Below are 15,441 nucleotides of genomic sequence, written 5' to 3' on the forward strand. Positions count from 1 at the left end.
AATTATTTTGTCTCCATATGGATGCCTGTTAATCCTGTCACCATCCATGCGTTTCTAACTTCCCTATATTAGCAAATATGCACTTTAAAAAAATTTTTTAAAAAAATCCCATATATTAAAAAAATCAGCACAAAATACTTCTAATACATCATAGTATCACGATTGCGAGCACAAGAATAAACTATAGAACAGACAACTGTTTTTAAATACAAAGAAATTCCCAACAGCAGAGGGCGCAATGCAATTTAACAAAAAGACTTGTCTGACAGATCCTACGTTTTAAAAGAATAAAATGGGAAAGCACCAGTTTTGTAGAATGACCCAAATAGTTCAGAAACCTTTTACAGCTATTACACTAGTTTCCAAATAAAAGATCATTTTTTACTCATTTACAAGACTCCACTGACTGCATTAAGAACACTAAAGATTAGCCAGTTTACAAAACCTGAACAGATTCCATCTGACTGAAGCTCACAGGGCCATACACTGGCTTTGAAATGATAGACTTTTCTAAGAACATTCATTAAAATAAATAAATAATTTGCTCCCGAGACTTGTTTCAAGTAATACAATAACAAGTGAAATGGCTCAACATAATTTATTTTTGTTTCATGTTAAAATGTACAGAGTTCTTTGAAAGTACTTGCTAAGAAAAAAGAAAAGAAAGAAACAAATAAATGGAAATACATACAAGGACAAAACAGAGAGGAGTGGAAGGTGGACGCTTCCCACCATCAGAGCGCCCCAGCTTGGCTCCCTCTCTTTCTCCGGCTACCAGGCTCTCTCTTAGCTTACAACTCACCATGTACAATTACAAAGTATACGAAAAGGTAAGCAATATAAACAGACAAATATACTGAGCTCATTTTTACATGCCTCATAGATGTAAGGAAGTTGTCCTATACACACACAATAACCAAGAAAAAAAAAAAAAAAAAGAAAACAAAGGAAAATAACGCTAAGTGACCTTTAGATATCTGTTTTTTCCTTTTGTTTTAAAATAGCATTAATATACTACACAAAGATAGAAAACTCTAGAGATGAGATGGAATGGAAAGGTTAAAGGCATCTTAAATTCACTAAAAGTGAGTTGTAATTTTTTTTAGTTTTGAATTTCTTAATAATATTACCCCAAGAGTCGAGCTAAAAAATATGCATTGTTTTTTCCTGAAACAGAAGTGAAAAAAATGACAGTACCAATATCCATGTCAGAATTTCTTTTTTTATATTTTAGAAAAAACATTTTCTCTACAATAAGTCTTCTAAAGTCAAAAAGAGTCAGCTTGTGTCATAAAAGAAAGCTGCCCAGTCTGATAAAATTCAGAAAAACAAAAGCGCACAAATAATATATGAAACGTCAGGTCTTTGAGAAAGATTCCTCATATTGACAATGAATACTGGAACATTAAGAAATTCTCTGCCCGTTGTCCTAAAACAGTAACCATCTCAGGACATCATGCACTTTAACCTTTATCCCGGGTATGAGTGTTCGTTTGTCCATGTGTGCATTGCAGACACGGATCCAATTATTTGTACAACTCCCTCTCGTGGCTAACAGCTAACATCACTTCTGCATGATCAGCTGGAGTACGAGGAGCGCAACTTACTGGTGCCACAGAAAGGCCTACTTTAGGAGGCATCGTTAACATCATTGGATGAGCACAGTTGCAGAGCTAACTGCTCAGCAGATGTGGTTAAACCCTTTTTACCCACCACATTACGTGGACGCTGCACTGTGTAGTATGAAATTAAAGACCTTCCCACTATTGACTGCTGCACACTCTAGTGACATCTGTGGAGTGTTCGTGAAAAGTGTGTGTAAAAGATTTCACGAGTATGTGCTGTGAACCAGGTAGTACCAGAATATTTACATTATTTAGTTTCCATGGACTTCTGTTCAGTCCAGTCTATGGATGCATGGTCATTACTATCAGATGTCCATTAGGGCTCTTACCACTACTAAGTTGGGATATACACGGTTCCGTACTGGGAAGACACAGATTTACAGACAACTCGGACACCTCGTGTGTCCCGACTAGAAGTGCCTCCACGTAAGCTTTCAAGTGGCTATAGAGCTCTGTGTGTGAGTGAATGTATTCATGAGTGAGTGTATGAGTGAGCGAGCATGAATCACTTTGTCCAGAACAGCCACACACATAAAGCATGAGAAGGTCAGACTGAAACACAAGCATTTCAACAGTCATTGAAAAAACAACAAAAAAAACAGAACATATTAAAAAATAAAGTAAATAATAATAATATAATAAAAAAGGAAAAAAAAGTCCATCTACAATTATTTTGTCTCTTTTAAGGTAAGGCTTCCTATGTCAATTGAACGATTGTGTGCATGATTCAATGTATGTTCATTAGCAAAGTAAATGTATTCGTTTCTCAGTTTGAAAAGTTAGGTCCACTTCCCCTTTAGCTGCTTTGATGCTTTGCCCCTTCTGTCTCACGGATAGAGAGGCGGACACTTTGGCGGACCAACCCCTGTTGGTACAACCATGGCAGACACGGTCTGTAGGAGCATGACACTTGCCACAATTAAGGTCCATTAGATCATCTCCCATGATCAGCCCGTTACCATCTCCCCAGCTCCGTCAGCTCAGGCAATTGGGAAATGAACCTAAAAGGAACAGAGCTTGACGACAACATATTTATAAAGGAAAAGAAATCGTCGCAGTCTCTATGTCCTCTTCCTCCACCAAGCTCACTTATCTTGTTGCCTTTTCGCCCAGACTTTGGAGGGTGGATACAAATGGATAAAGTACAGAGATGCAGAGTCCTGTGGGGAACGTCTCTGCTCGTTCTCTGGTGCTCATCTGCTCATGTAAGGCGACTGTTTGGGGACGCCAGCGTAGCTGTGGTGCGAGGGGCCCGTGTACATCATGTTTCCATGGTGATTGGGCTGCATAGGCTGCTGTGGGTAAGCCTGCCCTCCCATCATGCCCATTTGCATCTGCATGGGGTACTGGGCCGGCTGGTTCATATAGGGCGGGTTACTGTGGTACCCGCTGTTCATCATGGGCTGCGGCATGCGGTAGCCAGCTGACATGGCAGCATTTAGTGGATTCATGTTCATAGAGTTGTAGGCGGCAGGTGTGGGCATAAGGTTGGTCATCATGCCACGCTGCACCGCTAGAGTGCGTGGGGAGCCTTGCATGGTCACAGTGCCAGAGCTGCGACTGTACAATTGCTGCTGGTGAGGGGAGCCCGCAGGAATTTGAGAGGCTTTGGACCGAATTGAAATGTGGCCTTTGACAGTAGTCATTTGGCCTTGCAACCGCTGTGTATGGGGAGGGGGAGGTAGTCCGATGTTAGCGCCTGTCATGTTGCACTGAATCAAGGGAGAGCCAAGGTTCATGGAGCCAGAACTCAAATTGGGAGGTGGGGTCATAGTGGGCTGAGCCTGGGGCAAGGGTGGGTGAGGGGAAGAAGCAAGTTGTGCTAAGCCTGGGTTGGATAGCGAAACGCTTGTGGCGTATGAGGTGACCGCAGCTGAATGTGAATAAGACATGGCATGGGGGTCCATGATGGTATTGGTTAGCTGCTGGAGTTTGGCTAAACTGAAAGTAGCTGAGGGCTGACCGTAGCCACCAGCGCCAAAGTCCTGGCCCATTCGGTCATACAAACTCCTGCCGCCTCCACCACTGCCTGCACTTTCAGGAATTTCCATGATCATGGGTGTGGAAGCGAACCCATTTCCCATGCTGCACTGCGAGAGTGCTTGCTGTTGAGGTGGAGGGGGTGGTGGAGCAGAGGGTGGTGGCTGAGGGTTTTGCTGCTGTTGAGGTGGTTGTGAGACTTTCTTCTGTTGCTGCTGGCTGGCACTTGGAGGCCTTTCGATGACGCATCCTTGTGGAGACTTTATACCACAACTTGGAGTGCTGGCAGAAGGGGGAGGAGGTGGGGGTGGAGGTTGTGGGACGCCACTACCACTGTTAGCACCAGGTCCACTGGTTGGTCCAGGACCTGCTTGCTGGATAAGGCTACAGCTCCCCATGGCGATCTGAGAGCCAACGCCTGTGCTAGAGGATGTCAGCCCAGGAGTTGAGACGAAGGAGCAGCTGTTGCCTTGCGAAGATGATGACGATGGTGTGGTTGAGCTAGAGGATGAAGACGACGAAGAAGAGGAAGCAGCCACTGCTGCTGCAGCAGCTGCAGACATTCCACCTCCATTACTTCCATTCCCTCCTCCGTTACCTCCACCACCCATGGTGGAGTCATAGCTGCTCGGATTGTCATAGTTTTCAGTGGTGCTTTCAATGCTGCCAAGGTCACTAAAGCCACTGTCTACCACTTGCTGTGAATGATCAGAAACTGACGGCACATCCATCATGGGGGAGGTCTCCATGTTTTGGAGTGAGGGAGCTGATAGAGAGCTGGGATGTTCTGGAGTTATTTGGGTATACCCTCCACCTGTTCCCCCTCCAGTTCCTGTGGGCCCAGGCACCCCAGGCCCAGGGTCCATAGGACCAGGAGTCATTCCAGGGCTGTTGACTGAACGGACAGACTGGTTCGGTAACGTGGGCATTGGTGGGTTGGGCATGGGACTGTGCTGGGAGGCTCCACACTCTTCCACCAGGGCTAGTGTTTCCTCCTCTCCCTCACCGTGACTATAGCTCTGGAGGGTCCGACAGGCAGCTAGCGTCTCCTCACAGTCCTGGTAGGCTCCGTGGGACTCTGCATCCTCCTCCTGCGCCTCACCTTGTGTAAGTGACTGGACCGCTTGCACCGTTTCCAGATCCAGCTCACTGCTGTGGTGATGCGTGTGTTGCTGGTGGCTCAGGTCATCTTTGAAGTCAGGATGCTGGTGTGAATGCTCAGCCCCCATCATGAGCACGGACTTATCCTCGACATGTAAAGGCTGCATGTCCAGCGGTTCAGAGGGGTCTGCAATGGCGGTTACTGTCTCTACAGCTGCCGCAGCCGCTGCAGATTCCTCCTGCTCTCGTCGTCGACGTTCATCTGTATCAGCAGAGCTAGTCTTCACCTCTTGCACCTCCTCTGCATCCTCCTCGTCTTCGCCCTCCTCCTGTTTGCTGACATAATCCCGTGCCACATTGACCTGTATGTCTAAAAAACCCTCACTACTCTGGGGTTCTTCTTTCACAGGGGGAGAGCGAGGAGGCGACGATGGTTCCTCCTCTTCCTCATCCTCTTGCTCCTCCACATCATCCTCAGAGTCTTGGCCCTTCCTCCTTTTACTGCTACTGCTGCAGTCACTTTTCTCTTCAAGACGTCCATCCCCTTCGTCGTCAGCATCATGATCATCACTACGCCGGCTTCCTGAACCTGGTGTAGTTGCTGTTCTCCGACTAACCCCATTGTCACAATCTTCATCATCCCGCTCTTCATCCTCCTCTGCATCTGCCACGTCTGCGTTAGCTCTTGGCTGAGGGACTCTGGTGCTGGAAGACTGTGACATGGTACGAGACGGTGGACAGCTGATCTTCTCCACTGCCCATGGTCTGTCATCCTCTTCATCATCTTCTTCTGGTTCAGACAGAGGAGGTGGTTTAGGTACAGAGGGAGGGAGGTTGGCATTTTTTGGTGGCCGACCTCGTCTTTTGGGTTTAGATGGCTCTCTAAAGCTCTGAAGAAAATCCTCCTCCTCTTCTGAGTCTTTCCGCTTCTCAGGGTTGAGGTCAGATGTTATGGCTCTGGCTGTCCTCTTACAGGTCTTGTCCTCCAATGTTGAATTATCTAGCTGCTGCTGCTGAGCTAATCTGCTTTGCTCAAATTCCTGCCTTGTTGCTTCCTCTTGGGCCCGCTGAAGGTAATAGCTGCGAGGTTTCCTGCCAGGCTTCATTTTGATCTTTGGGGGTGGTGGGTCCTCTGAGGATGGAACTGCCAGACTAGTGTCAGCTGTCTGACCAGCTCCACTACCAGGCTTCCTGCCTGGACGCTTCTTCCAGTGGAGTGGCTTGCGACTCTTGCCCTTAGGCCAGCCTTTCTTCTTCTTTACTGGGACCTCAGGCATCTCAGTTGTTGCCCCTGTTCTCTGTGTTGCCTCTGAAGGTTCAGGTCTTCTCAGGACAGCAACTGGCTTCAGCACAGGAGTGGGATCTGAACAAAAAAAAAAAAAAAAAAAAAAAAAGAGGTAACCATCCAAGCGATCACATTATGGCAAACACTAACATCACACAAAACTTTCAAGAATGGACACATAACAACCCCAGCAGGAGTTCTCAGGTATACTAACCGTCTTCCTCTGATTCAGACAGATTGCCTCTGTTGATGCTTTTAAGGGCTGGTCCCATGTGTTTGCGGGCTGCTGTGTAGCGTCGGAGAGGGTTGCCAAATGGTGTTTCCTCTTCTAGTCTGGGCATGGGCCTTTCAGAATCTGAATCCACAAATGGCTCATCCAGAACTTCAGTGGTCTCTGAGATGGTTTCTGTAACTACACTGCTGTGGGGATGGCTGCGCTGACGTACACGTCGCTTTCGCAAGGACTTCTGAGACTACAGGAGAAGGAAAGAAAAAACAAAAAAGAAAATTCTTTATTATCCACAGCATCTAATGTTATGTTCAATATAATAAAAAGGTTTCATAGACAGACCTTAAAAATATGTATGTCAATGTTAAAAAACATGACACACAAAAGAAAACCTACATGGACCTATATTGCACATACCTTGCATTTAAGCCCTAATGTGGGCTTTGTAAGGAGAGGTGGCGAACGAGCCCTTAACCCCTCCTCATCATCTTCATCCTCATCTTCACTGCTCTCACTGTTAAAGGCCGGACAGGCTGGCGTGGGTTCACTCAGCCTTGAGGTATGCGACAACGATGGCAGGTCATCTTCAGGCCCCTCACTGAGCCTGCGTTTTGGTCCACGCTTTTTCCGTGGTGGCCGCCCTCTGCTGCGTGGGGGTGGAACTGCAGGGTGCCTGGAAGCCTCCAAGGGACAGGCTGATGTAGAGTCAGGCTCATTTTCTAAGGCCAGGAGCATTGATGATGTTGTAGTCACTTTATTAATGCCAGTTCTTTCATCCTCCTCCTCTTCCTCCTCATCATCATCATCATCATCATCCTCATCCTCCTCCTCCTCCTCCTCCTCATCATCCTCCTCTGGGGGCCTAAGTTTACGGGGTCGACCTGGCCCTTGACGTGGTACATCTTTCACCTTGCCCCATAACCAGTTTTTGGGAGGGCGCCCAGGTCCCCTGCGCTCCCCATTAGCCGTAAGAAAAAGGGAAGGACGTTCAGGTCCAAGAACACTGTTGCAAACAGAAGAGGACTGTGGAGGGCTTTGGTTTTTAGGGAATGCTGGGAAGCTCTTTTTCTCATCCTCCTTTTCCTGTTCTCCTTTCATATGCCAGGAGAGCGGGGAACTCTTATGGCTGGGTTTGATCTATACAAAAGATATGATGCAAAGAACAGGAGTTCAGCTTCAGCATGTACTGGTACACATCACAAACACTGCATACTTCTTAACTGTTATTCAAGGTTCATTAGATGATGCTTACCTCTTTAAGTCCCTCCTCTCCTTCTTCCTCCTCCTCCTCCTCATCCTCATCCCCTTCTCCTTCAGATACTACTGTATTGGTGACGATAACAGGTGTCCAGCGCAAGCAGTCCGGATCAACTTCAAGGAGTCGAGGTTTGGCCTTCAGTCGGGCCATGTGAGTGGCCACCAGTTTTTCTCTGCGCAGAATAATCACCCTATAATATGAAAAGAAAGCAAAATCAGGAAACTTTAAAGTGTGCTAAAAATGTAACAAATACACACTACTGTTCAAAAATTTGGGGTCAATAAGATTTCTTAATGTTTTGTAAAGAACTCTCTTATGCTCACCAAGGATGCATTTATTTGATCAAAAAATAAATAAAAACAGTAATATTGTGAAATATAATTACAACTTGTATAAATTACGAAGTGTAATTTATTCTTTCAAATTAAAAGCAACGATTACTCCAGGCTTTAGCGTCACAAGATAATGTAATCATTTTAAAATGCTGGTTTTTACTTTTTTTTTTTTTCTTTTTTTTTTTTAATTATCATCAATACTAAAAACAGTAGAGTTGCTTAATATTTTGGTGGAAAACGTGATGTATTTTTTCAGGATTATCTGTACTGGGTCAAGTATGCTAAAGAGACGAAGCACTGTGTACATTGTGGAATGCAAGTAAAACGTTTTAGGTTGAAACATATGAGAATTAATCTGCGACAGCTGTGAAACAGAACTTGCATTATTGTTCCCTGTGCCAGTTTGTACAGAAAACGTTAGACATTAAATCAGACAATATAGTGCGTCTCTCTCACCGGTCCCCTCTCTGTTCCAGCATATTTAGATTAAGCAGAGTGGCTGTGATATCTTGAGGACAAATGCCAGTGACTTTGCTGAGTTTGCGGATGGTGAGCTGTCGATCTCTGATCTCATGCAGGCACTCCAGCACCACACTTCGCCAATATGCCATGTAGGATAGCCGGCCAAGGTCTGACAATGGCTTCTCTGGTGAGCCTGGCTGGCCTTCCCTCTTAGACAGAAGGTAACCTGCAGAGAGAGCCATTACAGTTTATCCTTGTCTAATAAAACCATCTAAAAGAGTATAATTGTCAAATATTTTCTTTACTAAATAACAAAAAATGAAACCACAGACTAAGGGAAGAGCAGAAAGATAATGCAGAGTACTTACTGAAGTCAATGAGGAATCGCCCATAGCCCTTGCGCTGATATTGTGGAAGAATCATGATGCAGGATACATTATACTTTTGTTGACAATGCTTCTCCTAGAAATAACAAAATAAAAAAAAAGTATAAATGAAAGTAAATGTAACAAACATGCCACAAAAAATATATGTAAGTAGGGCTGGATGATTAATCGAAAAGTAACCGAAACCGAAATTCAGAACCTGTAACAGACGTAATTTTCCCATGTCGGTTATTTCGTTTTTTTAATCCTGTTAATACTTTCCCCTTAAAAACATTAACGCGTGTAGCCATGACTCTGCCCCATCCAGTCAGTGGCATAAAAGCAAAACATGGAGGTGAACGCCAAGTCAACACAGTGATGGCGCGTGAGCAGTGAGCCTTGCGTCTTCACTAAACTGTCAGTTGTATTTGTTTTAAGGTTTGTTCATTAAAGTGATTAGAAGATCAGATGTATTATTATTCCGAGCTACCGTGCTCACGCAGCTGCATTGTGGCACAAAAACTCATACAAACAGTAGCTGCGCAAAACGTGAAGATCACGCACACAGAGGAACGCAGAAACTAGTCAGCGCTGTCCAGTGATTTATCACTAAAGGAGCTTTAAAAACTCAAAACTTAGGAAAAATAGGAAAAAAAATCTCACCTTTTAATAGTCAATTATATTTACAGTACAAACCTTGTCAGTGAACTATGAGGGCAGAAAAACAAACAAAATAAACGTTCATTAATCATAATTGAGGTAAAATGTTCAGTTAATCGAGGTTTTGATTTTAGGCCGTAATCATCCAGCCCTATATGTAAGTTAAGATCTTACTCTCATATTAAGATCCAAAATAATGTTTACAAATATTTATTGCATTTTGAATATGGCTTTAAAATTATTTCAGCGGCATCCTCAACTGACCCTCAAAAAAGGGAAAAACCTGTTCATTAAATAAACTTACTGTAAACATTTTACAACAGCATAATCAACCCACAAGTAAACAGACTATTTTCTATAATTAAGGCAAAAAGCAGCAAAAAAATTGCAAAAAGAAGCATTAATAATGAACCCAAATTGCTCAGCATCATTTGACTTTAGAGGACTTTAGAGTAACTAAAAAGATTTGTGAAATGATTTGCTCACCTTTGAAAAGTATCCTACAAGATGGCAGCCTTTACTGTCATTCTGTGTGAGTACATAGAAGAGGAAGGGCTCCACGTCATAGTACAGCGTCTTATGGTCCAGGAAGAGTTTGGCCAGCAGGCACAGATTCTGACAGTATATTGTGCTGACATTTCCATCCACCTGGAGAGGAGAAAAGTTTTTCAGACTTTGGTTGACTTACTGTGCCATAACCAAATATGATGCTATAAAGTAACAATGTGAAGTGAATTTGCTAGGATTCAGATACACTAACAATCAGCTCCCATTCATAACTCATAATAGCAAAGTGCAATGCCAGTAAGTTTCTCAATTTCCAAGTATTAAATCAACATTTTGAAACAAGTCATGCAGCAGAGACTGGCACAAAACTTGTTCCACATGAACAAAGGCTATGATAAATCGCATGGCTTTTGCTTTTCCTGTCGGCTGAATGCCAAACATTTTATCTTTTAGCAGTACAGCCACCACAGGTCTCCTGCTGAGTCAGGACCAGACCAGGAGCAGCTCTGAAACCTGAGCCTCTAACTGACCAAACAGGAAGACAAGCTGTAACACACCTAACTACATAGAGTGGTGTTGATTAATATGGAATATACTCCACATTGGTCACAGCAGCAGAATAAAGTTGTCAGTTCAGTTTAAGCATGCTAAACATGATTACATTCACACATACTTTTGTTAATAAAGAAAAAACAACTGCATTCTATAACCAGACTCCCTGAAATTGTCAGGTTCCCACGTTTGGTTAACTTTTGCTGTGAATGAAACCGCAATAAAGGACTAGTTGTGAAACGTCATACAGTATAATAGCCACTCACTCTGGATACAGAGGTTATATACCAATTTCATGAGACTGATACGGGTATCTACAGAGTTTTTAAAATTAAATTTAAGACTTAAGACCTTTTATTTCAGGGGGCAGTTGCATAAACAGCTGCCAAGTAAAGACTGTGTCTTACGAACTGATCTGACCAACTAGCTATTAGTTAGGGCAAATCAGCCTTACTTTTCTGATTCATATTTGGCCAATCTACCTTTTTATGTAACCGACTTAAAGTTATGTCTTGAAAAAAAAAAAATGCAGATGACTAACTTGTCACTAAGCATATTATGCAACCGGACACAGATTCTTTTACTTAAATAGGCTGGGCCACACAATGAAATGCAAAACAATCAATATTGGATTTTACTGATACGATAATGTGTTTAAAGAAAAGCAATAAATAGATTGTGTCGATACTAGCAAAATTATATACTGAATGTTTTAAATAATTTTCTTTGTCTTTTCTACCTGTGCTGGGGCAGCCCATAATGAAGCCAAAAGAGTTTACGTTGAATTAAATGACAGATACAGTTTGCGTAACCAAAATACAAAAATACCCAGAAAAAAAGTTATGCATAATGCTTTATTTTTAATTATAAACAAGCCCTAGATTATTTAGAAACAATAAAAGGATAGAATGCTTTCACTATTTCTTGTACACTAAAAATAGTTTGATTAAATGCTTGCCAATTCTTTGTAATTATTTGTGAAAAACAATTATAATCAAATATAACGACTAATATAACATGTCACCAATGGCGCCTCAGATGCGTGCTTGTCAGAACGTGTACTCCTCGTGTACTCCTCTTTCCTGGAGAAACGCACTGAAAACGCAACTAAACAATGAATTCACAATGATTTTTTAAAATAGTGTTCTTATTAATGTTATGCAATATGACAGTCCCAGTCATAGTTACTATTAGCCGTGCATTGTTGTTTGAGCTGCACAAGCCGCACACTGAAGTGCTGAATGAACACTGGTAAACTGGAGCACTTTGCTAGCGCATTATTTAACTCAAAGAAATGCATCCTATATGAGATTAATCAGATATATACAAAATAAACATAATATTACAAATTATATCTGCACAAAATGTGCAGTGAACTTGAACTAAGTTACGTGCCATTCAGAATGTGAGTCAAGCTGTGGACGCAACAACTAAACCCAAATAATTCACAATGTTTTATTACAATGTTGTTCTTTTTATAATGTTATGTAATATGCCAGTCCACTCCCAATAACTCCTGTTATTATTAGTCGTGCATTGCTCTTTAAGCTGCATGCGCTGAAGCTGATTATGGCACGCTTTACTATAGCGCAAATTCTTAACCAAATGCATCCTTTATGAGATAAATCAGTTATAGATAGGCCTGCACAAAAAACAAAAAAACATTACAACTTACATTTGCACAAAACAAAAGGCTGCGAATGCACAAGCAAACTTATAGTCATGATGAAGGTGCAACTCTAGCTTTAAAATTGTTACAAACATAACTTTGGCGTGCTCGCTTCATCTTTCCTCCTGTATGTATGCATGAATGCGCATGAACCTACTTTATCGATTGAATGTATTATGTTCAATTAATCGATCGTTTAATCATTAACATCCTTACTCTCAACCATCTACAACTTATTGCCAAATAAATAAAGTAAAAAGCAGAAAAAAGTCGGCATACCAAAGCTCCAAAAATAAGCAAAAAATGTTTATACAAGACTCGCACGGGTTACTATTCGAGCACGCAGGCTCTTCGTCAGACCCGTGAGAGCCTTATATTAAAATTTTACGCTCATTTTTGGAGCTTTGGTGTGCAGACTTCTTTTCTGCTTATAATTAATATTTTATGGTCAAGCACCCATCTTTGAGCATATTTTTGCCGGTGATATGCATGCTTTTGTCCTGATTTTGCAAAATAAATAAAGTAAACACTGACATAATTTATCCACAGTAAATCATAAGAAATTGCTTGGCATAAATGTGTGCTATTCACTGATTCCGAAGTGCTCTGAAACCATGAGCCTCGGCACCTCGTTTTTACTTTGAAAAAGCAGCAATCACATTTATAATTAAACCATAGTCTTCTCATATTAGGCTGTATCGCAATTCCTAGACCTCTTAAATATTTTAAATGATATGACAAAAATCTTGATTATCATTAAGACTTTTTATAAACTTAAATTTAAATTAACTGAATTTAAACCTTTTGAATGACCTGCAGGGACCCCTAGAAAAGGGTTATCTGCTCATATAGATAGTAGTCTGTAAGCTGTTTTCTGTACAGGAGAATTTGAGAATCAGAGTTTGGGGATTGAAAACCATGAGTATGTGAACGTAGCCATGTAAGCTCAGTTAAATCTTCTCTGTCAGCGCTGATTTAGACCACAACAATACAGATCTGTACGTCATGTTTACACCTAAATATTCTTTCATAGAAACACGATGGCTGTAGTAAATCACCATAGTGATTCTGAAACAATGAGTGCTTACCATTCTTCATTTATTACCCTGCTGTGCAGCATCATTACAACACTTCGTGAGGGCAGGAAGTGGGTGGATGTTACTGCCTGAGCCAGTGCGCGTCTATCAGTGTGAATGAGATTTCCTTTGTTGGCTCAGCACGTACGAAAACACACATTTGCGTGTGCATGACTAGGTCGACGAGCATATGTCTGTGCTGCCAAGTGTGTACAAACAAAGATGTGCATGCATGAGTACGTGTGTATTTGTGGTTTTAATCTGGGGTGGAGATTTCTTTTCCTCACCTCGAACACGGACACGTCGTCCTTCCTGTAGATCTCGTTGGCAGGCGGGTGGAACCAGCTGCACTTTCGCATGTGCTGGTAGAGAATGCTGCGGCTCTTCATGTAGCGTAGACAAAACTCACAGAGGTAGAGCTTAGGGAGCCTGTCACATCGAAACAATCACACATCAGTATTTACAGCCGCCAAAAAACAAACAAAAAAAAAAAAATAAAAAATAAAAAAATCACAGGTGTAGAAGCACATCTCTCTTGTGAGCATTTAAATACAATCAAAACAGCAAGTTAAGGTTAAGATGGTTAAGATGTTTGACAGCTAGTTTGACACTAACATGATTTAGCAGTACTTGTTTTTTTAACCCCTTTCTAAAAACATAATAGTCAACACCTATACATGTTCAAATATGTCAGATACATACATACTGTAATAGTGTGTGTGCATGTATGTATGTATCCATGCACACACACACACAATATTATAGTATTTATTAATTTGTAATTATAGCATTTAAATGGACTTAAGTTTTAGTAATTTTATGCGATTGTCATTTTTATTTTTTTATATTTTTACTTTGAGTAGTCAGTTCCCAAGGCAACCTATTCAATTTTTCATCTAATATTTATATTTAATTTAATATTAGCTTTATTTTAATTAGCATAATCTTTTATAGGTTTCAGTGAACAAAAACAACACTGCTAAATTACCATGTTAAAGTGACTAAGTACTTGAAAAGGATCATCCAAGGTTGCTTGTCGGTTTAGGACAAGAAAATACCAATCGATCCATAAATATTCCCAGGCCATGGTTATTGATGATGGACATAAATTTTAAACCACCACATATGATTTTATTAAATCAACCTGACCAATACACAACCTTCTAGCACTAATTATTAATGTATACTTTTGAACACAAAGATTAACTTGTTGAAGCTGCATTAAACATCATAATGGGATTATTATTATTTTTTTCATGAAAACGATTATGGCACATGTTGTTCATTACCTGCTGTACTCCTGTGGGTATGGAGAAGAGTACCACGTCTGAATTTCATACTTCCCAAACTCTATAACTGATGGGCAGCGCATCTGGGGGTCCGGTGGACCAGTCACCCCGACTTTCTATAAGAGTTCAAGTACAAGAAAGTTAAGAAAAAGATACCAGTGGGCGCATTTACAACTTAGAGACTACTAGGCCACGATGGCAATTACCCAGAGCGTCCTGCCACACACAGAAGAGAACAAAGACACTCTTTTACACAAGAAATACGTCTAGGCTCTGACTTTTGTTATAATAATCAAGAACAGTTTTTCACAAGCATACAGCTCCCCATTCAGGCTTACAGGATTATTATTAGCTCTTATCCGCAGACCAAGTGGAAATTGAGAGCATCTGCCACTCGCCAGCCTGCTGACACTCAGTAGTGGTCACACACTTTTCAGCTCTGCATCTCAATGACATATGCAACCAGTTTATTCGATACACAAACAAGGGGTGAACGAGCTTGTGTTTAACCACCTTCATATCATGTCAAGTTGGTTTTGAAAATATAAAGGTGTATGAATTGTAACATTTCTATGTTCAAGCGTATGTACTGTAAGGAAACATTAAAACACAAATGCAAACAATCAAAAGCAAATACAAATCTGAGCAGATCTATACTTAATATAACATAAGTTCTAGCAAACAGACTGCACACGAATCAATGCAAATGTGCATAGTCACATTCAGATACACTCATTACAGCGCTAGACTGAGACAAACCCATTTGAATAGCCTACAAGAGGTGCTCGTTGTGATATTAATGATAACAGTTTTTTCTGTAATAACAGATGACATCTGGAAAATGTGCACTCACTCAACCCAAACAAAAATAAAATCCATGTTTCCACCAAAATTACCAGGAACAATTTGTCACAGGAACTTTTTCCCTCCAGACCTGTTGCTGTCAGCATTTCCATCGCAGTCTAAAGTACCGTGAATATCAAGCAAAGTAGTCTGGTGACGTAGGACTGTGTGCGACGTATGAGCTTAATAAAGCATGAACCTCGTC

At 41.5% G+C, this 15,441-nt stretch overlaps 1 protein-coding gene across 3 annotated transcripts in view; it reads right to left on the reverse strand.

The window, feature by feature from the left end:
• Window positions 1-590: 590 nt before the first annotated feature.
• kat6a (K(lysine) acetyltransferase 6A) overlaps window positions 591-15,441 on the reverse strand; it is a 50,343-nt gene continuing 35,492 nt past the window's right edge. For all 3 annotated transcript variants that reach the window (XM_067405560.1, XM_067405558.1, XM_067405559.1), the window contains exons 9-17: window positions 14,394-14,509; window positions 13,392-13,533; window positions 9,787-9,948; window positions 8,644-8,737; window positions 8,270-8,501; window positions 7,473-7,668; window positions 6,638-7,357; window positions 6,206-6,464; window positions 591-6,069 (exon numbers count right to left, since the gene is read on the reverse strand). In XM_067405560.1, coding sequence (XP_067261661.1) covers window positions 2,819-6,069; window positions 6,206-6,464; window positions 6,638-7,357; window positions 7,473-7,668; window positions 8,270-8,501; window positions 8,644-8,737; window positions 9,787-9,948; window positions 13,392-13,533; window positions 14,394-14,509 — 5,172 coding nt within the window. In that variant the 3' untranslated portion in view covers window positions 591-2,818. The remainder of the gene's footprint in view (window positions 6,070-6,205; window positions 6,465-6,637; window positions 7,358-7,472; window positions 7,669-8,269; window positions 8,502-8,643; window positions 8,738-9,786; window positions 9,949-13,391; window positions 13,534-14,393; window positions 14,510-15,441) is intronic.

The sequence above is a fragment of the Chanodichthys erythropterus genome, chromosome 13 (genome assembly GCF_024489055.1).
Source record: "Chanodichthys erythropterus isolate Z2021 chromosome 13, ASM2448905v1, whole genome shotgun sequence".
NCBI lineage: Eukaryota > Metazoa > Chordata > Actinopteri > Cypriniformes > Xenocyprididae > Chanodichthys > Chanodichthys erythropterus.